The sequence below is a fragment of the Hippoglossus hippoglossus genome, chromosome 3 (genome assembly GCF_009819705.1).
Source record: "Hippoglossus hippoglossus isolate fHipHip1 chromosome 3, fHipHip1.pri, whole genome shotgun sequence".
NCBI classification, from domain to species: Eukaryota; Metazoa; Chordata; class Actinopteri; order Pleuronectiformes; family Pleuronectidae; genus Hippoglossus; species Hippoglossus hippoglossus.
In genome coordinates this window covers 31,007,575-31,031,641 of record NC_047153.1, presented here as the reverse complement: position 1 = coordinate 31,031,641, position 24,067 = coordinate 31,007,575, and the positions used below count along the sequence as shown (strand labels likewise).

At 39.8% G+C, this 24,067-nt stretch overlaps 2 protein-coding genes across 8 annotated transcripts in view; one reads left to right on the top strand and one right to left on the bottom strand.

Moving 5' to 3' along the window:
* The window catches only part of sh3gl3a (SH3-domain GRB2-like 3a), a 62,273-nt gene that overhangs the window by 29,386 nt on the left and 8,820 nt on the right, over positions 1 to 24,067 (top strand). For 2 of the 7 annotated variants that reach the window (XM_034581557.1, XM_034581560.1), the window contains 4 exons: positions 91 to 215; positions 347 to 379; positions 1,238 to 1,303; positions 1,767 to 7,209. In XM_034581557.1, coding sequence (XP_034437448.1) covers positions 91 to 215; positions 347 to 379; positions 1,238 to 1,303; positions 1,767 to 1,969 — 427 coding nt within the window. In that variant the 3' untranslated portion in view covers positions 1,970 to 7,209. Of the gene's footprint in view, positions 1 to 90; positions 216 to 346; positions 380 to 1,237; positions 1,304 to 1,766; positions 7,210 to 24,067 lie in introns of those variants that run through there. The other 5 variants (XR_004613469.1, XR_004613468.1, XR_004613467.1 and 2 more) reach the window with 5 other exon arrangements.
* cx36.7 (connexin 36.7) lies at positions 7,389 to 8,847 on the bottom strand. The gene has a single exon (XM_034581553.1). The coding sequence runs from the start codon at positions 8,845 to 8,847 to the stop codon at positions 7,642 to 7,644; it is 1,206 nt and encodes a 401-aa protein (XP_034437444.1). The 3' UTR covers positions 7,389 to 7,641.

Sequence of the window (24,067 nt, the reverse complement as noted above, 5' to 3'; positions counted from 1 at the left end):
TAATGCTGTGAATCAGTAAAGCATCACTTCATTGTCTTTGTTTTGCCCAAAGCTTTTTCTTTCTTTCACTCTGCTATCATCTCCCCATAGGATATCAACAGCCAACTGCCGTCCCAAGAGAGAGTTCAAGCCAAAGGTGATAAGGAGCAACACCAACACTCTGGACAACAGTCAGCACAACGGCTTGTCCTACAGCTCCTCACTTAAATCCACCGGTACAGCTGCCACATATCTGTCTCTGTTTTATTTGTGCTTTCTTTTCCTTTCTGTAACTGTAACTTTCAGCACCATCCCCATTGTGTACTTTGTGTTCCACTGTGGACTTTTTTTCTGTTGTCCCTTTCAGATATCCAGATCAACCACACAGTTAATGGGAAAAGTAGGTATACTTTTATACAGTGTTGAGTCGTGATCCCTCTCATTCCTTTTCAGTGCTTTAACCTCTGGGCTCTTATGCTACATCATGTGCTTCCCTCCAGCTGGCATTGATAATATTTATATCCAGATATAAAGTGGCTGGATCATATATCAACTCAACAACACATGCATTAGTTGTGTTTTTCTTCACTCACCAAATGTAGATGAAAACATACACTAAACAATATTTTCATCATTTGCAAACTGACAAATAACATCTCGTTTGCTCCACTCACACCACTTCCTGACAAACTTTATCAAGCACCTTTCAAAACAACAGTTACAAAGGGCTTCACATAGAGGACAAGTAAAAATGAGAATACAAAGCATGTCATCAAAGACTGCAATTGATATATTACAATATCTAAATCAAAGACAGCAGATAAAATAATACATAATTTTAAAGTAATGGCAAAAGAAAAGGGTAAAAGAAATATAAGTAAGAACAACAGCTAAGTAAACATCATTTGGTAAAAGTACATTTTGATGGATGGTTTAAAAACAGACACCAAATGTTTTAAGTCTGAGATCCTCAGTTAAACTATTTGAAAGGGTGTGGGCCCTTACAGCAAAAGCCCTGTCAACTTTGGTCTTCAGACAGCACATGATTTTTTTTCTTGGCCTTGGAAAAAACGTTAATGGGCTCATTGGCTCCTATCTCATGGCAGTATTTATAAAGTGTTGCTGCCCTCCACTGGTAAAAGAACAACTGCACTACAGATTAGAAGAGATGATTTCTTCATCCTACTCTGAGTTTGTACTTTGTTTCGTGTTGTCACATGCTCAACACCATCTCCATTTGTCTTTACATCTCACCCAGTTGATCATATAACCACTGTACCACTGTCATGGCCTGACAGCCCCACTACCAATGGCAATCTGCACCGTGAGTAACACACCCTGACTCAGCACTGACACACGTGTGTATCACTCTGTAACATGAATCAGCAGAAAGTTACCCAGCAGCACTTTTGATATTTGATTAGTCTCAGCTGGTTCCAAGGTTTCTGGCTTTTCAACTGTCAAACAAGCAACGATGAAACTCGAGGTAAACTCAAGGTCATTTTCCAACCACATGTCAGGCCTGCATCAGTGGATTCGTTTTTCTGTCCATCGTTACACAGAGTTTGCTCTTTTTTTGTTTTAACAATTGAAAGACATCTTATCAGACACTTTAATTGAGACTAATCATTTGAATAAATATGAATATATATATCTCAATAGTGAAATACATCATTATTTGCAGCCTGTTAAATACTTAGATTCTAAGAAAGAAGTTTTTACTCATCATTATGCACGAGTGAAATAGTTATTGCATAATCTTATCTTCTTCCTTTGTTTGGGTGCAGAGACGGAGGTGCTTGACCAGCCGTGCTGTCGCGCCCTCTACCACTTCGAGCCAGAGAATGAGGGCGAGCTTGGCTTCAAAGAGGGTGACATCATCATCCTCACAAACCAGATAGATGAGAACTGGTATGAGGGCATGATCAGTGGCGATTCTGGCTTCTTTCCCATCAACTACGTAGAGGTCATCGTCTCCCTCCCTCAGTGAAGCCCGGCACCCCCGAGTCCTTTACAGACTCCGTCTTGCCTCATCACGTTCAGCCTCCGTCCTCAGCTCGACTCTGACCAGAACATGTACAGAGCTGGATCAACCTGAAGCTGAAGGGAACATTTTGTCTTCTGATTTTCATTCTGAGCGGGAGAGCTAGTAGGTCTGTCCCAAGCCAACGTAAGATCAGATGACGTTAAATATTTTTGTTTTTAATATTCACGAGACTGAAACCAAGTGAAATTCAAGCCATTAAGTGCGACACTCTGCCTGGTGGGATCTGTTGTGTCCTTCAGGTCTGACTGAGGTCAAGATGTCAAGCTGTTGTCAGACCCTGTCGTCCCTCCCATGAGTCCCTCAGGTGAGAGAAGCTTATCGCACTGGGCTGTCTGCCTGCCTTTGCTTGAAGTGCACCAGTGGAAACCATGACTGTATCGTTTAACCACTACATGAAAGGCTTTATTGCTTTTATGTTATAGTCACATTAGGAACATCATATACATTCCAGGATTTTAATCCCATTTTAGTTTTCCAATTTTAAAAGGTTGGTGTTTGCATGACAAATCCACTCATAGTGACAGTGTGAAGTGTCGTGGACACACACAGCTAACATCCTACAGTACAGACTGAGTCCAATGACTGAAGCGGTTAGATCAGATCAGTTTGATCATCACAATTACCCAGATTGTTTTATTTGTCTACATCTTGATTGTTTCTGAGATTTATGCCTTCTTCCACATACAATGCAGGACAATGAATATCACAACTAAAAGAAATTAAGAAGATATGATTTGTTTTAATGTGGGTGAACAAGGCCCTTTAAAAAAGGGTATGTGAGTTGAAGGCTGCCCTGTATGTAAAAAAGAGTGCAAACATAATAGATACAAATAAATATATATATTGTTGCCCAGTGCCCAATGAGATGCCAGTATGGCTGCCGGAGTCCCACATTTCCCTGATCTTGTTTTGTATTTTGAGAAGCATTTTATGTTCAGTATTATTGTCCATACACAAGCCTAATTTTACTGTTCAGGATGCCTTGAGAGCACTTGGCAGACACAGGGCTGAGTTACCTGTTCTCATGAAGCTAGTTGGTGAGATCAGGAATGCGTTGACACTGCTTTAAATCAGTCTAATGTGAGAACAGAACAGATGATCAAACAGGTTTTAAAGATCCAATCAATATTTTTATATCAACAATTGGTCAAACGACAACTCATGACCCCACAGAGAATTATCACTATCACTTGCAGTTCCCTTCAGCTCAATAACATGTTAAAGCATCTTTTAATTCCTTAATAACATAACGTGTCTTATCTGTGTGAGGTTCAGAAAGTTTGGGAGTTCTCTTCTCAAGTAGCCAAATAAAATTGGTTCAATGCTGCGTTAAACAAATATATAACCAAATAGGACAACCAAACATTCTAGGAAGAGAAAATGAAGGATTCGGGGAGAATAATCACCCGCACTCTCAGTTGTAAACTTTGACTTGCAGTTTTGGAGTACAAACTTTTAATTTTACCTCCAAATAATCAGTATCTTGTTTACGGCCCGTCTCGTTGTCTGATAGCTAGTTCTTGACCTCGGACTTAGTGGCAGCGGTGTTCCCATGCTCCCAGATCTGAGTAGCTACAAAGTTACATGTAAGTTTAACAGAGAGAAAAGATCAACAATCATGAATACAACACCCACTGAACCAAAATTATCCTGTAAAATGTGGATTTAAAACAACATTTGATGTGTGCTGTCTTTAGTTGGCTCTCTCTTTACACTCCAACACTCCATTGCTATTTATTTCAGAATTTTTTTTATAGTTTTGTGAACATTTTCACTAATCACCTCACACTCCAGCAGGATGATGGATGTATATTAGTTCTCTGTGTTCAGGTCGGCTTATCATGTGTTGTAACTCTGTACCTTTCTGTTCACGTCTACTCTCTTTATCTGACTGTCTGTTCGCCATCTGTGCTCTTATTTTTACTCTCTCTCGCTCTCGCTCTCGCTCTCTCTCTCTCTCTCTCTCTCTCGCTCACTCTCTCTCTCTTGCCTTCTCACTCTGAAACCATGAGAAAGTGCTTTTTGAAATCTTGTCTGTATTGCACTGGAGCTTTAGAATCTACCTACCACAAAAGTTTTATGTACATGCACCTTTTTGTTGTTCGTTTTAGTTTTTTACACTTATTCAGCATTGCACTTTGTGTTGATCTCAATGTGGTTAAAATCACTATCAGATATACAAGTGAAGTCCAAATGGAAGATACTTAGATTTATATAATAACAGATGTTTTTTGTATTCTATAATGAATCTACTATCTCAATTATTGTAATGTCATGTAGAAAAACTCTTAAATCAGACATATACAAATTGTGGAAGTAGATGAGCCAGTTAGCTTGTGAGACTCAGTCCAGCTCTTATTAGCCAGTGATAAGCAGTAGATGAGTAAAGGCCTACGGTAACTGCGTGGCCAGGCTGATAAAGCTGTTAATTTAAGTCCCATCGTGGCATACATTGGTAAAACACCTGATAACCAGCAGTCATCTCTCCTTTAATAGATGTGGTGAGTTAAATGCCATCAGACATGAGGGTGCAAGAGCTTAATTACCGTCAGCTCTCAAAGGAAGGGAGGAAGCTTTTATTTACCTCTGCTCCAGAGAATGACAGCTCTTTATCTATGGTATCCTGTTTCATATGTTTATTTTTTTAAATCATATTTTAGGAAGAACATTTCCTGTTTTTTTATATGTTCCTGTTTTCAAAGTTTATTCCATGTTTATCTGTAGGATAATCCGTAGCAATAACTCCATTAGTGAAATAACAAAGTGAAGTCTGCTGCTAGCTTTTCTCCGAAGGTTTACATTAAAAACTGTCCAGCTGCTCAAAGTTCATAGAGTTTCTTTTCTCCTATGCTAAGTTTAACAACTGCCATTAGAAATTTCCAAAATTGCGACTCCCATGTATTTTTGCAAAAACTGCTCTGCTCAGAATTCTATAATTTACAGCTTATATCAGTTTATGTTTAGATTTGGGCTCATTTATTGCCCAATTTATCATTTTGACTCTGACCAATAATCAACAGCAGCCAAGGCCCGTGGGTGTTGTAGTATTTGGAGCCACCCACCACATGCCACAGAGCACCACCACAAAACAACATGAGAGAGTCTTGCTTCAGTTATAAGCATTGTATTATCTCAGAGAGTCGTGTGTAGAGAGCACTGTAGACTCCCTGCTTTGAAACGTTTGATGTGCTGAGCAGCAAAGACAGTAATTTAACCATTCTCAAAACTAGCAAAGCAGAGGGGAATGGGATTAATTAGTAAATGAAAAGTATTTCTGTTAAAAGACAACTTTTCAGCAGAGTAGTGGGTGTGACATTACTCTTTTGTGTTACTGGTGGCTTTATTGCTTCATCTCAGCACAGGTATTTTGACCACACTTCAACCTTTAGCTGATTTTACGAGTGAGCAGCCTTTATTTATTCAGCTCTTATTTGAATACCAGCTTCGATTTGAGAATGAATGGTACTCAGAAATATTATTATGACAGAGACCTTCTTTTCCCTCCAGACTTGTGTGCATCTCATAGTTTTGATTTACTTATAATGTGAAAAGACACAACTTCAGACCTAAACTCAGGTTTGGGTGTTTGTCCCAGTATGTACTCAATGGACTACATTCTTATTCTATGTGATATAATTTCATCTTCTATTGTAAGTGGACAAATTCTACTTTATATTTAATGGAAAGAAAATAAATAAGATGTATTGGATACTTACTGTTGGCTTGCAATTGCTAAGATGTTCAACGTGTTGCATGATAATTACTTCTTTACTTTCTAAAGATTGTTATCATGGATTGTGGATACTGGGGAGCTCTTAGCACAAGGTGCTGTCTGCAACACAGTCACAGTACATCACAGAAAAGAAAGGTCATCAGATTATTTAATCCTGCATCCAGTCTCTAGAATATAACAGGGGAAAACTTGTTTGAAGAGATTTTTTCTATAAATGTAGTTACTATAAAACAACAGGAAGAATCCATATGAACTTCATTTCCAAAGTGTTTGACTTTTTTAGAATTGAGACTGGAAGCAAGATTACCCTGTTTCAAAGTATTGTTTGTTTTACAGTTTCTCTATGAATGACTTGTTTATACCCTAAAACAAGAACACTGTACCTCTGATTGCCTTTCCACAAGAGTCTCTCCTCAGTATTCATTTTACAACCAATTTGTAGGTGAAGGAAAATGGCTGCGCAGTTCTGTGTTATTTTTTTTTTCAGTAGCATAATTTATGCAAATAGTGTTTTATAAATGTTGTAAATTAATATATTAAGAAATATATTGAGTAAATAAATGACAAGCAAATATTCAGCCCATGTGCTCTTTGTTTACATGTATCTTTATCCACAAATTGACCTATATGGCCAAAATTATGCTGACACACCCATAATGTCGAATGTGTTTGAATGAGAGTTCCATACAGCCACATCCCAATATCTGGTGGGGATGCTAAAATCAGAAGCATGTGGCCTGATATAGAATCAGATTAAGGCCCAGGGTTCATGTATGTGGTGTCCACATATTTGTGGCCATAAAATGTACCTAAAATCAAACTCACAAGTGGATCTTGAGACTATTGCTGGTGTACAAACAGCAAAAGCAAAATACTCCTAGACAAAACTATATTCAGTTATTGGACAATTCTCAGATGTGTGTGCTTTCCTTTCTGTGTGATTCAAAACTGAATTTCATATCTTGATGCCTCTGAAACCGATTTAAATTAAACAATCTGAAAAAGATTCACCTGCCCTAAAATCATGCAACCTGTGATGAGGTATAATACATTTTCATTGTATTAGGAGGTTGCAAAAAAGGGAACTTTGGGGTACATCGCCTTAAATGATAAACCTTCTCATCATTGATAATCCTCTAAAGGGAGTCTGTACACACTATGGTCAACACAAACAGTCACATATTTTGATATGTTGAGGCTTTAAGACTCACCCAGCATCCCAGCATTGTCAGCAGCACTCTGGTATTTCCACAATGTCCCTTTTGAAATGAATTAAATATCTGTTTACAGGGTAGTGTCCAGTTCAGGTTGTCTCTCAGGAGTGAAAGGCTTGTTAATGGACAGCCACTGTTTTTTGTGGTTGATATAGTATGTTGTTTAAATGGGTCTGTTTTTAGTCTGCCAGTTTATAGGAAAATACAGGGTTAGTTCACCCAAATTTTAAATATATGCTCAGTTGTCATTTATTCACCACCAGTAAATTGGAGGTGGATGGAATTTACTTTGTGATGCACAATAGAAAATAAAAATTCTGCATAATACTCATTCTTCTGTGAACAGTTTTATTAGAACTTTGTGCTGAAGAAATGGCATCTATAAAACAGTTGAAAGCACTGTCCCTGGATTGTCCAAAAGACACGTTACTGTCGAACAGTTCTGTGTTATTTCGTTGTTGTGGACACCACATATTCAATTTCATTTACCTCCACATTATTTTTATCAAAGTAGTCTATCTCCACAATTTCAGTTAACTATGGGCAAGTAAGAAATTTGGGTGATTCATTACAATAAACTATTCATTTTGCTGACACCTTGAATTCTACAGTAAGATCCATGATTTTAAACAAATGATGGCAGCAACAGTCTTCCACTCAGTCATAGACTATATCCAGACCTGAGCACTCCTTTGCTTGGACCCCCTGCTCTCCCTTATACTCTTCAGAGGCTGCCTCTCTCCTTTATGGGAGTCTAGTCTCTTTGGCTGCTCCAATTTAGTCTCTCTGACCTCTTCAGGCTCCCTTATACTGCTACAGTTCACAGCACAAGTCCAGTCCGGCTGGTGTCCCACCACCAGGTCTAACGCGGGGAGAGAGGTGGTGCTGGTCACATCTCTGAAGCCTAAAGAGGATGTGAGAGAGGGACTGTCAGGGGGAAAGGTTTCATATCCCCCCCTCATACCTTGGCAACCTCCCCAGGTTGTCCTCTCCCTCATCTTTAACACCTGGCGGATCTTCTTCCAGCCCAGGTGGTTGAGCTCCAGCAGGTTGAGAAGGATACAGAAAACTCCTACACAAAACATGAAGCACAAGAAGATGGTCTTCTCTGTGGGTCTAGAGACATAGCAGTCCACCGGCTGGCTGCAGGGGGCTGAGGTGCAGAGGAAATGGACAGGCACCTGGAAGCCAAACAGCTTCCACTGGGCCAGGACAAAGCCCACCTCCAGAATAGCACGTAAACACACATGGAAGATGTAACATTTGGAGAGAACCCCTCCAGGGACCACATGACCCTCTGCGTTCCCTTCTCTAAAAGAGCAAGCTCGGGCCTGGCTTAAGGTCACTATGTTCTTGGGGTCTCCCCTCTGGAGGTTCTGCGTGGGTATTCCCTCCAGCACATCTGCCAGGCTGTGTCCTAAATGCTTATGGGAGCGAACGGAGCAGCTATCTGAGTCACAGCTCCGATCATATGCCTCCAGTCCGCTGTCACGCCATACATCTGGGCGTCCCTGCCCTGGGATATCCCCTGTCCCCTGTCCCAACCTTTGGGTGGTGTTGTGGGGCCGCTTGGACAGGTTGTGCCATGTGTAGATGATGAAGCAGAGGGACGGCGTAGAGACGCTGATAATGTGAAACACCCAGAAACGAGGTTGCGAGATGGGCGCAAACGCGTCATAGCAGACAGTGGAGCATCCTGGCTGAATGGTGTTGCACACAAACATCTCCTGCTCGTCGGTGTACACGTCCTCAGTTGCCACAGCCACAATGAGCAGCCTGAAGATGACCATAACGGTGAGCCATAAACGACCAATCATGGTGGAGTGCTGGTGGACAGCATCCAGGAGACGTTTGAGCAGGGTCCACTCCGTCATGGTGGCCTGTGGCTGATGGCTGCCTCGTGGAGGGACAAGCTGCCTGGAGTAGAACAGTCTGCTCTGTACTGATCCACCTCTCCTTCTCCTGAAGCCCTATCCTGGTCCTGCTTAAAACTTAAACTATACTACAGAAACCCTGAGAACTGTCCAATTTAATCTACATTACTCTCTGTTTTTCATTTTTTTCTCAATGCTAGCTGACCTCTCGTTTCTTAATCTGAAGGATCTCCTACAATCAAAGCACCTTCCCTCCTCAGCTGAAGCCAGCAGTCCTCTCTGACTGAGTGTTTTCCAGCCCTGCCCGGCTGCCTTGCGAGCAGTTGAGCCATTGCAAAGGACAGCCATCCCATCTTTTACAGATAAGGATGTCCACTTGACATGAGTCACTTGGCGCGTCCACTTCTCTCTTGTGTTTAGGATCCATTTTAAAACTGAGAGACATCAGCCATCCTGTACCAGAGGACCTGCTGATAGTGTTGACTGATAGAGCATTCTTCAATGATTAGTCCGCTGAAAGCAAATGGGCTCTTCCTTTAATGGAGACGCATATTTTGGATGATGAGCAGTAAGGATGCACATACTTACTATAGGGTTCAGGACAACAGACATTATTATACCCAAAAAGACATTTAGACAACTGAGAATGAGGCAGTTCAGTCTGGTGTCTCATGAGGTTTTCTGTTCCAGGCCTTGCTTTGACTGCTCCTCTCCAACCACTTGCCAATCCTCTTATCTTTGTTTTAAAAAAAGACCCTTGAAAGGTCTACTAGCATCAAATCATCCTGTCCCTAAGATAAAACACTCAGTGACCTCTTTCCTTACATCAAACAGTCCTGGAAAGCTCCGTCTGAGTCTCTCTCTCGCAGAGCTCTGCTCACATTCTATTTATGACATGAACAGAAATGTTTGGTGCAGCGTGAAATAAAAATGTTTTTTACCCAGCCAGCTTCCTCTCACTCACATGTCGACTCCTATCTGCCTTAATCTCTACTCAGAATCAAACTGCTACTAATCTCAACAAACTGGACTGGTCCGAACCCTCATCTGTTGAATCACTGGAACCTGTAGACGTTTGTAGTCAAAAAATGAGGCCGTGCGAGCAATTTAGAAACGTATTTCTCATTCCAAAAATGTACTCTGAGAATTAACATGGGTGTCAATGGGCCAGATATATTTCTTCACTCTAGCGCTCTCCTCAAACAAATGCTTGTTACTCAAAAACTATAAGTCCTATCTGTAAAATGAAAACATTTTGAGAATCCCAAGACTTTATCTAGATATCTTTATTTTTATTGGTGAGAGTTAAGAAATGGGGCTGTGGGAGCGATTTAGGATTTTTTTCCCGTTCTGCTCTTTCCAGAAATTTCGGTCAAAATTAACATTAGAGCCAATGGAGAAGATTTTGAAAAAGATTCCTTGATTTTTCGTGACGGATAGAAGTAGAGGTCCGAGAGATTTGAGAGTGACATGTCTGCGAAGGAAACTACTTCTACTTCGTTTTTATCCAAAAATCATTTCTGACAGCCTCCATTTGTGGATTTGAGAGCAGTTTTAGTGAAGAAAAAAGGGTCTCAAAACAGTAATTTTCGGCCTCTCGCTCTTTTGATAGAGCGAGCTTTACTCCCATTGTATGTTTTCGGCTGTTTTATCGCGATTTGTTCGCAAACCGTTTAACGAAATTCTTGTAAAAGAAATAGCACACCATTCAACGTAATTCCGCATGTGTTTTTGTAGGTCTCGTGTATGTGCGACAAAATTTGCGGGAGGGGAAGCGGGACAAAATTTTGTAGGGAAGAAGAATAAGAAGTCAAAAAATAATAATTAAAAATCATATTTTAATGACTCATATATCAGCAGAACAAGAAAACAAATTACATCAAACTTGTGCTGAATAAATTGATGTTCATACAAACATAAAGCTGATGAATACATCTTAATACAGTAGAATTCTATGTGTTTAAAAAACAGCCCAATGCGCCCTATCAAAAAACACAGTTACTCCTTTGGTTGTTATGCTGTAAACAGGTTCACATCAAAATATGACAGACAATAAAATAACAAAGCTACTTAGGTCCAGAATGATCAGAGTCTAAATGATGAGCAAACGTCAGTTTAGACCCAAATATAACGTAAGAGAATCTGAACATAACGTGGTACATTCAGGAGCAGAACAATGTAAGAGAAGTGAGACTGATGGGCAGGAAGGGAGGATATGTGAATGAAGGGAAACAAGTAAGAAAGTAAGACAAGTTAAGGTGACGGAAAGAAAAGAGAGATGAGATAGAGGGAAATGGAGAAAAGGGATGTTTTACACCATCAGGCACTGCTGCATGGTGTGTTACAGGGAGCGGGGGGGGAGTCAGGACGAGGGGATGGTTGAGGGAGAGGAAGGATGAGAGAGGAGATGAACCATTTAAAGAGAAAACTGGGGAACATCTTCCTCCTCTCTGTCCCATCGATTTCCTTCTTCTCCTTCTTCTTTCTCTTCTTCTGTCCCTTCTCTCTCTTTCGTCTCCTGCTTCTTCTCCTTGTTCTCATCGGTCTTCAAGGTGAGTTCCTGAAAAGACAGAGATGACATAAGTTTCAGCATTTTCTTCTTCAAAGTCAAAACATGAAACAAACCTACAATCCATATAATTAAAATCTAAAATGATTGGATGTAACGTACCTGAAGCTCAGTGTTCTGCTGGGTCAGATATTTTACTTTTTCCTGCTCAGCAGACAACTTCTCCTCTGTCTCCATGAGCTGGTCCTGCAGAGCTTCAAATTTCACCGTCCAGTCGCTTTCCACTATCATGTTCTCCAGGGGCTGGAGCTGAAGATCGGAGCTCAGGGAGAATTTTTCTACCACATTCACTTTCATCATCATCTTCAGATCTTTGATCTCCTTCTCCAACTCTTCTTTTCTGGCTCCTGATATTGGAGCAAAGCGGAGGGCTCGGCGGAGGGCTCGGTGGAGGGCTCCACGGAGGACTCGGCGGGCGGCTCGGAGGAAGGCCTGAGTTCCTTCAGACAGCATTTGTCCAAGTGACTGAAAGACACAAATATACATATGCCAGGTAAAAACACTGAATTAAAACACCTAAATTCAGATATATTCAATGAGACAGAGCTGAATGAATTTTAGTCATTTACACACGTTTGCTTTTAAAGACTTACTTTGTCTCCAAGGCAGTTGATCCTCTCCATGTTGGATGAAGTGAATTTCCCTGGTGATGTTGATCAATAAAGATAATCTTATCTTATCTTATCGTATTGTATGAATGCAAGTGATCCAGTGTAACAGAGTTGTTGTAAAGTATATTTGCTGTGAAGCACTTGTCTACTGACGTCGTCTGTGGTGGTTTAAGGACGTTTTCAGAAAGAAGATTCTCGTGCAGCTGTCGTCTACTTAATGGTTGTTGAGTCTGATTCTGCTGAGAAATGTGTCTCCTTCATATGTTTGGCTGAGTTAATCGGCTTTGGCCTGTTTCTAAAGGTAACATCAAAGAACAGTTGTCTTTGTGACCTGGACTGACACATCCGAGCACTCACTGAAGTCTACAGGAAACAGTCCTTTAACATGTAGGGTGGTAAACACTTAACAGACACAAACAAATGACTGTTTTATTCCATCGCGCCGGCTAATAGGATTGCAGTTACTTGACCTGTGCTATGTTAACACCATGGGTTGCACCACCTCAGTATCATTAGCATTAGCATTAGCTTTAGCATGGCTGTAGCATGTTAAGCTAGAATATTATTTCCATATATAAATTCACGCACACATCATATCAAAAGTTATTATAACATATTTCGTACAAACTCATCTCAATGCGATTTAAAGTCAAACCTGTAAAAATGGCGTCAGAGGGAGTCGGACACGTCATGGACACAGACGGAGACGTCATTTCTTGACACCAATGACTGTGCCAGCTCCTCATACACAACCACCACCTCAAATACTCAGAGGACACTGCAGTTCTGGCTCTGATCACAGACTTACATTATCACACTTCTGTGTTGGTTGGTTAATGGAAACTGAAACTGACATCATCATCATTATTATTATTATTATTATTATTATTATTATTATTATTATTATTATTATATTAACTGTCACTGCTCATTAATAACTTCTATACATATATAGATATCACTCTCATTATTTTTTTATGATAACAACTAGTCTGTCAGCGCTGAAACAGAATGGTTACACAAGTAGTCTCTGTCTCTCAGAGACTGTATACAAGACCATCAGTGACTGTATATAAAGATGATCAATGACTGTATATACAGACCATCAGTGACTGTATATAAAGATGATCAATGACTGTATATACAGACCATCAGTGACTGTATATAAAGATGATCAGTGACTGTATATAGAGATGATCAGTGACTGTATATAGAGATGATCAGTGACTGTATATAAAGATGATCAGTGACTGTATATAAAGATGATCAGTGACTGTATATAAAGATGATCAGTGACTGTATATAGAGATGATCAGTGACTGTATATAAAGACCATCAGTGACTGTATATAGAGATGATCAGTGACTGTATATAGAGATGATCAGTGACTGTATATAGAGATGATCAGTGACTGTATATAAAGAGGATCAGTGACTGTATATAAAGATGATCAGTGACTGTATATAGAGATGATCAGTGACTGTATATAAAGATGATCAGTGACTGTATATAAAGATGATCAGTGACTGTATATAAAGACCATCAATGACTGTATATAAAGATGATCAGTGACTGTATATAGAGATGATCAGTGACTGTATATAAAGACCATCAGTGACTGTATATAAAGATGATCAGTGACTGTATATAAAGATGATCAGTGACTGTATATAAAGATGATCAGTGACTGTATATAGAGATGATCAGTGACTGTATATAAAGATGATCAGTGACTGTATATAAAGACCATCAATGACTGTATATAAAGATGATCAGTGACTGTATATAGAGATGATCAGTGACTGTATATAAAGATGATCAGTGACTGTATATAGAGATGATCAGTGACTGTATATAAAGATGATCAGTGACTGTATATAAAGATGATCAGTGACTGTATATAGAGATGATCAGTGACTGTATATAAAGATGATCAGTGACTGTATATAAAGATGATCAGTGACTGTATATAAAGATGAGTCTTGTGAGTCTATCTTTAATAACAGCATATTCTCTATATATAGTTTCTACAAATGCAGTTTGTCTCTGTGCCGTCATGTCACATGTCTGAAATATATAGTTGGTGAAACATTACACCATGATGTAATTAACATGTTATACAATTGGGTTCAAACAATGTGTTAAAGCTGCTTCAACCACTTAGATGCAGGACTCAATGAATGAACGATATATCATGTCCTCGTAAAGTTGATCATTGTCTCCAAGAAGACATTCAGCAAATACCTGTTGAATGTCTAAAATGCACTAATTAGGGCCCGAGCACCTCCGGTGGGAGGCTCTATTGTATTTCGAAGGATTTGTATTTCCCTTTTGGGGCTTTTTCAGGGCCTAGACATGCTCAAATCGTTACCAAAGTTTGCAGGGAATTCAAAACCACAACAAGTAATTGTATTCTGGAGTCATTTGAAATGGGCGTGGAAAAATGGCTCAACAGCGCCATCTAAGGAAAAGCCCCTCAGTTAGCTTTCACCGATCTTCACAAAAATCGTAGCCCAGGTGTATCATGACCAGACAAACAAAAAAGGTCTGAGGTGCAATTGGAAAAAAGCAACAGGAAGCCCGCCATTTTGACTTTAGTGGCCATTTTGGCCATTTTCCACATTTTTACTTTGACGAACTTGTCGTAGAGCTTTCATCAGATCAACTTCAAATTGAGATGAGTGTCATCTCAACAAGATGGAGATATAAACTGACTCGGTATATTTGATTTCATCACACGGTGTGACCGTGGTGTGGCGTAGCATTTTGATGACACGCCATCAAAACACGAGGTTCTGTATCTCAGACATATTTGGTCCAATCAAGTCCAAACTAGACATGTAAGACAAGAGTCCCGGCCTGATGACATCTACACAGAAATCATGGCTTAAAATCACAGCGCCCCCTGCTGGCTACAGGAAGTGACATGTTTTATACTTTGATGAACTGCTCCTGGCTGCTTTACAATATACAGCTCAAAAGAGCTCAGTCAAGTCATTGGACCATGGTCAGAATTGTGACATTTCCTCAAACCGTGTAAACATTGAGGTGCGGCGAAGGTTCATCCTTCGCCAAAGGAGACGATGTTGTCATAAGTCCAGTGTGCATTGTCCTATCACCGCCAAACTTCTGTCTCATGATCAGAGACCAATTGAAACAGATTGATTCGCCATGAAACAGGAAGTACTTTGTAAATCCACTCTGCATTATCCAAACGGCTCCGAACTACTGACCTATGATCACAATCCTGACCTGAACACATCCATATATTAATATTAGTTCAGGGTCATAGCGCCACCTACTGATCAGTGTGAAAATTAAGTTGTTGTAACATTGTCCAATTGACACAAAATTGCTCACGCTACATCAGAGCCCCTACTTGAACTGATCTATATGTCTGTATGTAATAATAGTGATGGCGCCACCTACTGGCAACAGGAAGTAAGCTTTGTTTTACAACTATCATTCGATTTACATAAAATTTTCACAGTGTGATGTGCAATTGATAGCGTGGACCGTAATGAGCAATTAGCAGGCAAGGATCGACATCGCGTGACGGACGCAGGAAGTGAAGCGTTTATCCTTGCCGCAGTGCGCAAAACGCATGCAACGCAGAGACGTGCGCTTGGTCATTGATCGCTCTCTCCACCGACCGCAACAGGCTTCAAAATGCCTGTGCTCGGGCCCATTAGTGCTACAACGTAGCCCTAGTTATTATTATTATTATAATAATAATAAATACAAATAAAATAATAATTAATAACAAAATATTATTATTATAATTATAATAATAATTGGCCCGAGCACATGCTTTGTTGAGAATTTGAGGGCTTTAATTTGTTGTTGAATCCTTTGATCCTGATAATGCAGGAGTGGAGTTGTTTGTTGACGGCTCAGCATCAAAGGATTCATGGTCCATGTATGTCCGAGATACAGAACCTTGTGTTTTGATGGCATGTTATCAAACCTTGACGCCACGCCACGCACCACGGTCGATCTTTGAGTTAGTTTTTATCTCCATCTTGTTTAGATGACACTCATCTCAATTTGAAGTTGATCTGATGAAAGCCCTGGGACAGGTTCGTCAAAGTAAAAATGAGAAAAATGGCCAAAATGGCCACTAAATGCAAAATGGCGGGCTTCCTGTTGCTTTTTTCAAAGTGCACCTCAGACTTTTTTGTTTGTCTGGTCATGATACCAGACGGTGTATCGATTTTTGTAAAGATCGGTCAATGTGAACGCATTCCAGGGGGCGCGGGGGCGCTGTTGAGCCATTTTGCCACGCCCATTTCAAATTACTCCAGAATACGTACATTTTCACCACTTTCTAATTTTCTGCAAACTTTGGTAAGAATTTGAGCATGTTAAAGCCCTCAAAAAGCCAATTCATTTGCCTGAAAAAAAAAAATAATAATAATCCTTACAATTTCAATAGGGCCTCCCACTGTCTCCTACTGTTCGGTGCTCGGGCCCTAAAAAAAGAAATGCTGTTATGCAACTTTATCTATTCAATGCACAGTTTTCACATTAATATCAATTCATATTAAAAGCATCTGTTCAATGCACAATATTTAGCTTCTCAGTTCAACAATATGTTTTGCAGAGGTGCTGTTACTGCAGCACAATGTTTTTACATATAGGCTTTGAGTTGAATATGGCCGCAAATATGACTATTTCCTTATATATAAGTAGTCCTCTGTACTGGAATGGATTCGGTCAACAGAAATGCTGGGTTTCTTTTATTTTGAAATGCATACAGGAAGTCTTGCAACCATTTATTTTTGTGACATAAATTCAACAGATAAACATTGAAACTCAGGTGAAACATCATTTCACCTGCTTTAAAATTCTGCTGTGAACCCCAATTTTTATCTGTCTATGACACAAACGTATTTACAACCCATTTCAAATTAAAAGCACTCCAGCGTTTCACTTTCTGAATCCATGCATTTGTTCTAATGGGACTTTGATTGTTGGGAATATGAAGGTCTTCATACCTTAGTGTCCTGACATTTAGTTTAGTACATAATCCGACTTGTATTGAATGAAATGCAGTAGATATACCGGCTGCTCCGCCGCCAGTAAAGGAAACACTGTCCGTGTGAACAACAGACACACAGCTGGTCTGCGGCACAACGGCAGTCAGTGAGTCCAAAGAGTTCGGGGATCGACAGTGTAAGCTTCAATGAAAACACACACGGTTTATTACCTCTCATCAACCATGTCTAAACGGTCTTCTGACCAAATTTCAGCTTGATCTGGTCAACCGGCTACGAGGATAAAACATGTAATTTCTTGTTGCCAGTAGGGGATGCTATGACCATGACTGAATATTAGCATGTAGATGTGTTCAGGCTAGGACTCTCTCAAACATGTGTAGTTTGGTGCAGATTAGATAATGTACACTGAAGTTGCAAAAACTTCCTGTTTTGTGGTAAAACATTGAAATTCAACACCATGTAACAGACACACCCTCTGACAAAAACTCAGGAAGACTGCTACTTTTAATCATCAAGGTGTTTAGATTGCACTGAAGAAATTTGAAGTTGATCTGATTAATCCTCTAGGAAAAGTATGATGTGTGTGAATCGCCAAAAATGACCACTCAAAATGGCTTACTTCCTGTTGGGTTTGGAATATGGGTCCACAGACATTATTGTAAGTCTGGGCATGATACAGATGCCCAACGATTTTCATTTGACATGTAAATTCCTTATACATCTAAATTTTGTACAAAGTTTCACCAAAAGTTACGCATGTTTAGGCTAAATAATATGCGATTCATTTGTAGTGTAAAATTTACAAAATTCAACAGGGCCCTCATGCGGCCATTGCTCAGGCCCTAATAAATCATTTTGGCGCCCATGTTTACAGATTAGAGTGTCTCACTTTAACCCTGATGATCTGGCTGTGCGTGTCACGTTACATCTCGTGTTGTGTGGCAGGTTAACTGCTTGCACAAGAAGTGTTGGACTTTTTTGTCAATGTGTTTAAATACGTCTCTTATAAACTCTAGAGTGAATTAAACAAACATAAAGTAAACTTCAGGAACTGTAATTTTCCTAATAACTTTTTATATAACTTTGGTTAGTGATTGTTGAATATGGGCTATAGAAATACAATTAGATCAATTGATTGATTGGTATTTATTGTTCATGTGTAAAGTGAGAGCAGGTCAGTAGGGGATGAGAAGGGAGGACATGCAGCAGGATAATATGGCACCGTACAATGATGCCATGCCTATAATGTACGTCTGCCCTGATCGTGAAGCAGCAGTGGCAATAATTGTGCAGTGGCAAGCCGCTGTAGTGTCCTGACGTTTAGGTGAGTGAATTAGCCTGACTGCATTTGTTAGGTTAAGTACAGCTGGATATCTGAAAGATATCCTTGGTATGAACTCGCTTCGTAGAACAGGCCATGTAAGTCACTCTGGACTCTGAGCATTCACTATTGACTAATTACCTCCACCCCCGTCCGTTTGTTTGTTGGTTTGTTTGTTGTTAGCAAGATTTCACACAAACAACTGAACAGATTTACATGAAACTTTTTGGAAGGATGTGGCATGGTTCAGAGAAGAATTAATTCATTGATCTTGATAAGGGAACTGATATCTATGACGATGATGAATGATGGTGCAGCTTAGTTGAATTTAGTGGACTGTCGAGCCTTGGCAAAGGTATGAATTCTACAATAACAACTGCTACTGGTCTCTGTTCCTGTGTACTGCCTCAAGACTTCACCTAGAACCTATATCATAAAAATATCTGAATGATTTAAAGCCACCTGGGCTTTAGACAATTTGTAGTACAGTGTAAGGGTTTCCATATCATCAGGTATCCACCATACAGCATCTCGTACTTTTACTGTCTATTAAAATAGCCTTTTTGACAAAAAACATAAAAACATGGCAACTCCTCATAAACCAGTTGAGTTCAGGAGCATCATACACTGGAGGGATCCTGTGCTTAGAATCTATATGAAATCTCTGCATCTGAGTTCCTCGAGAAAGATCATGGAGGGAGTGGGATGCAGCCAGAGGAAGCAACTGTAGAAGGCTTTTCACCTCAGTACAGTATAAACACTGATGACACTGACATAAGAGCATGACGTATATAAACTGCTTTATTTGAAGTAGCCGTACATCTCGCTTTTACTCCTAGAAAGAAGGGTACTTTCCCAGGATCAGGTGTTGCAGGATTGTTGGGACCTAGTATTTGTGAACTATAGGTGGGCCTACATGTGTAGCCAAAGCCTGCAACCACATGTTTCCTTTGTTCTGGAGACAAAGGAGAGCTTCCAGAACTCAGTCTCCCAGGGTGCATCAAATTCACACCTAGGTGTTAACCTGCCCCTGGACACAACTTTCCACCACTATTGGTCACTGTGGGCCCCATGACCCATATGGTCACCAGGCCAATAAAAGCCCAATTCCCCCTCTTTTCTATCTCTTTTCTACTGACTTCTCTGAGGAGAGGTGAAGCTCCCCTGCTCACCCAGCCAGGTAGAAACTATTCCTAACCCAGCTCGTCCAACCTCCAAGCAGGCCTGCCTGGAGCAGACTGCTAAAACCTTCCAAAAGGCAGCGACACAAGAGCCTGCCTAAGAACTTCAGCAGTTGCAATTGGCCATAATACAAAGTCTGACCAGCAGATGCACAACAACAGGAGCCACAACCAGCAAGACCACTTCACTGGACTTCAAACACCTCAAAAAGGACCTTTTCCCCTTTTCATAAACTGGTAACACAACTGGGCTAATTACACTAGGCTATGCACACGACTGTTGAATTCTATTCATGTGATGTTTTATAAGTTTGATTTGTGTTGTGATGTTCAATAATTTCCCAAATTGGGATCAATAAAGTACATCTATTTATCTATTTGGTAATGTTATTTAAAAGCTAATGTTAGTTATGTTATGCTCTTCATAGAATCAGACTCTCTCTTTGCATGCACTTAACTACTTTCTCTGACCTGGCACCAACACCTCACACACTCATCTCCCCAAACTATGTGTGACCTCAACCACATGACTCCACCCCTCCAGGGGGTCTTTTGTTTCATTGTGGCCAGCCGCCATTTTAAAACTCACTCACTCACTCACTCACTCACACATACACACACACACATACTCACATAAACATCTGCATATCTATTTATAGTAATTACGCTTAGTTTGTGTGGTTAATTATTAATTTTATTATTATTATCAGAGTTCCAAATTTGTAGTTAGTACTTTCATGAGACTTAATCATTAAATTGGCTATATTGCCCCGAGGCAGCTTTAATGTCAATTTAAGTTATTATTTAATATTAATATGTTTAATATTAATATCAAATAATATCAAATAATTTTCTTCCAAATGTATTGACTGCCCAGAGGCACACCATTTAATGGTGCCACGCTCAAGGTATAATAATCACAGCAGGATCATGATGATGGGGTTGTACAGGTAAAGCATTAAGCTGATGTCCAGACAGCCTCCAATGGTGCTTTTGTCTGCAATCAACGCAGATCGAGGCACACGCTGATTTACCATCTTTTAAAGGCTGCTTTGGGACCTGATGTAGCGAGGGCTCGATAGACTGGAGAGTGGCCCCTCGCTCTTGCCCTGAGCAGGATTAGCGAGGGCCCCTGTCCCATCTAACAAGGCAAAACAGAGGAGGGGGGCCGAAGGTTCCGCTGATTGCAAGCAGACCTTGACTAAAGCCCAGACACAACATCAACCAACCCAGACCTGCAACCATTGGCTGCAACGAATATGCCTGTAAGCAGCGCCACTGACAGAGAGGACAGGAATTGGCTTTTCTCCTGCATTGGAGTTACGGCGCCCAGTGTATTTACGTTTCTATCCAGCATGTTTTAGGCTCCGTGCCCTGCTGCTGTTAAAGGAATTATCCACCCTCTCAGTCTGTTCAAGAAGGAATTCCTGATGATTCCCCCTGAGCTTTGTGAGGAGCAGCCTGGGAATGTATCACAGACGGGATTAAAAGGAAAAGCGAGAAAGAGAAGGGACTGAAAAGTCTTTCTCTTTCTCCTTTGAGTTATTTTTCAGCAGGACTTTTATCTGAGCTCATGTTAAGAGAGAACAGATCATAAATATGAATGGAAAGCTTCCTTTAAAAGAGGCTGGGCTCCTCATCTGCTTCACACACTCACAGACAATGTATCTAATCCCAAAGCAGAGGATTTCCTAATCTTAAATAATTGTTGCAGTATAGGGTGTATATGTTGTTGATGATTATTCTTATAAACAAAATGTTACTTTTATGATACATTTCTTAATTGCACTGTGGGGACTTGACTGGATCATCACAGGTCAAATGTCTGGATGTCTGTGTACTCCAGGCTGTTGTTAAGATTTTGTATCAATGAACTGTGTAAAACATTTTGATGACACATTACTGAACAGTGACTGAATTTCCACCCTAAAGTAAGGTTGTTCACCCTTTCAAGATAATGTAAGTGATACAATACGTAGCCACTGTGTGTCCAACCTGATCACACAAGGAACAAGTGACAGTAAAACTACAAAGACGGACAAAGACATTATTTTGTGTTTTCTGTCATACTCAATGCACGCACACTTGCTTTTACAATTAGGTAACAAAAAAAGTGTGATGTGAACAACTATACTCCTTCTACTATTACCAATAATAATTATAAAATGTATGGCAAGCTTTTAAAGAATGTTACATAAAGTGTTTAATAAGGTGAACAAAGACGAACAGGAATTAATTCAGTAAAAAATAGAAAGGGGGAAATTTAATTTTCTATTACTCTATTATTCTTATGTAATTTGAGAAACTAGAGACTATGGTCAATCCTTTTACTTCAGTTTGGTAGATCAGATCAGACCAAGAAGTGTAAAGTACAAAAAAATATATATATATATTTTATGTAGACTAACTAATAAAAATATGTAAAAATGTAATTTTATTTTATTTTATTTAATATATATATGTATATAGGCTCCTTGGCATGTTACAAACAAGCACAAAGAAATGAAAATGAACTCTAATCAAATGTTAGTTGATTGTTTCTTAGCAAGACTATTGATTAATGTATAAATCAAATAATGTGGAGCTTGACTCTCCACAGACATCCAGTATTCCTGTCAAAAACACAGCAACAACACCACAGTCTCATGTTGGTTCCCATCATGGAGGCAACTCCAGTCTACTTTATCATAGGAGCTGGGAGGCCAGCGAGAGGCTCTCTCTGCTGCCTGCCCGGTAGCCCCCTAACAGGATTAAGGGGGATATGGTGAGGTGCTACTCCTGCATGGTGTAACTCACTCTGATGTGATTTCCATTTGTCTGGCCTGGCCCTTACTTTCCCCTCCATCTAATCCCTCACTATTCTCACTGCCACCCATTAGCCACGCTAATCTGCTACTAGGCTTTAGAAGGAGAAGCTTCTTCACAGCGACGCTGATAAACACAGGGGCAAAGGGATGTTTTGCACTGTGTGGGAGCACACACCTTCACACAGGACTTGTGGATCTCAAGCAGTTGGTAAGACTACAATTAGAAATTCACTTCTATACTTTGTGCATGGTGTTGTGTGAAGCCCATTTGCTTTGCTCTACTGTGTGACTGGCTCTGGCTCGGCTCAATGTCGTGTTTCATGTGTCACTGCCTGTACTTATGAGTCTGTGATGAACAGAGCATGTGTGTCATTTCAAATAAGTTGATGTATAAGTTCATCTGAACCAATTATGTGCAAGAGGCCTCTGTTTTTAATGTAGAAAAGAGTGGATTCTTGTTGAAGCCAGCTGACAACATGCTCAATATGTGGATAAGTGGGTGTTACCTCACTACTCAGTGCTCTACATTAGACACACGTGTACATTTACAGTCAATGTCTACATTGTAAATTCACAATTCTTTGACAGACGTTTTTGTCTCAATGTAGGTCTACATGTCTTGTTTCTTTGAAAATACAGGAAAAACAAGATATGCAAGTATTTTCCATAAATACAATTTTACTAAAATGGGTTGAACATTTCACACTGCACTGATTATTTCACTTCTATTGTAAAAAAAATATATATATATATCATTCTACAGCTGTATTACTTGATAGTTGTTTTTTGGCTGCTTCTGGTCTCCACTGACTGACTCTGCATGTTTACCAGAGAGACTATGTCTGTCAGCTGTTTGCTGCTTTGCAGGTAGTGGACAGTGGCTGTATACAACCCTGTCCCCTAAAGGATATTTATACACAGCTAAATTGCAAGAGCCCATATAAAAGACGAATTATGACTAGACTTAAATTTCTATTCATATACAGTTCATTGTTGATATGTTGTCTATTTGCATAGAAATTAGTCACAAGTACATACTTATTGACACATTAAGTGAACACACTGACATTAACATTACAGCAGAATGTTGACAGACAACATATTTATTTTCTGCCAATTTTACAGTACAGTATTCAACTCCAGAATCATTCCAGTGTTTTATGGATCTGTGTAGACTCTCACAGCTCTTGGTTAAGGTCCTGGGGTCTCATTTATAACCAATGCGTACCCACAAAACAAGGCCTGAAACTTGCATACAGCACTTCTCACGCAAACGTTGGGATTTCTAAATACAAACTCGATGGGAGAATGTGCGCACTTGGGTCACTAACTCTGACCCATGCTTACAAACATTTTGGAGATTGGAAAATGACGCTGCAGAAGTGAGGTTGTGAACTGAAGCCAGATTATTGATCCACTTCATCATTAACTTTATAATCAGCTGCGTTATTTGTGCTCGTGACATAACTGTTCCATAAGAGCCTTCAATTGAAAATGATATAAAACAACTTACAGCAAATAACGTTCAGGTTCCATTAAACAGCGGAGTTGCAGAGCTGAGTCTTTAATAGTTTTTAATATCTTCTAACACTGTGCGTGTATCATCAAGTACGAGTGTGTGTAAAATTGTAAAATTAAAATCTTAAAACTTATTCACATCCTAACCTCCACTTTGGGATATTATTTGGAAATAGAAGTTTGAATAGTTTGTCTATATTTTTGTGAGTGATC

What these genes read in the sequence shown, in the direction of transcription:
- cx36.7 (XM_034581553.1), bottom strand. Translation starts at nt 8,847, where the DNA reads ATGACGGAGTGGACCCTGCTCAAACGTCTCCTGGATGCTGTCCACCAG.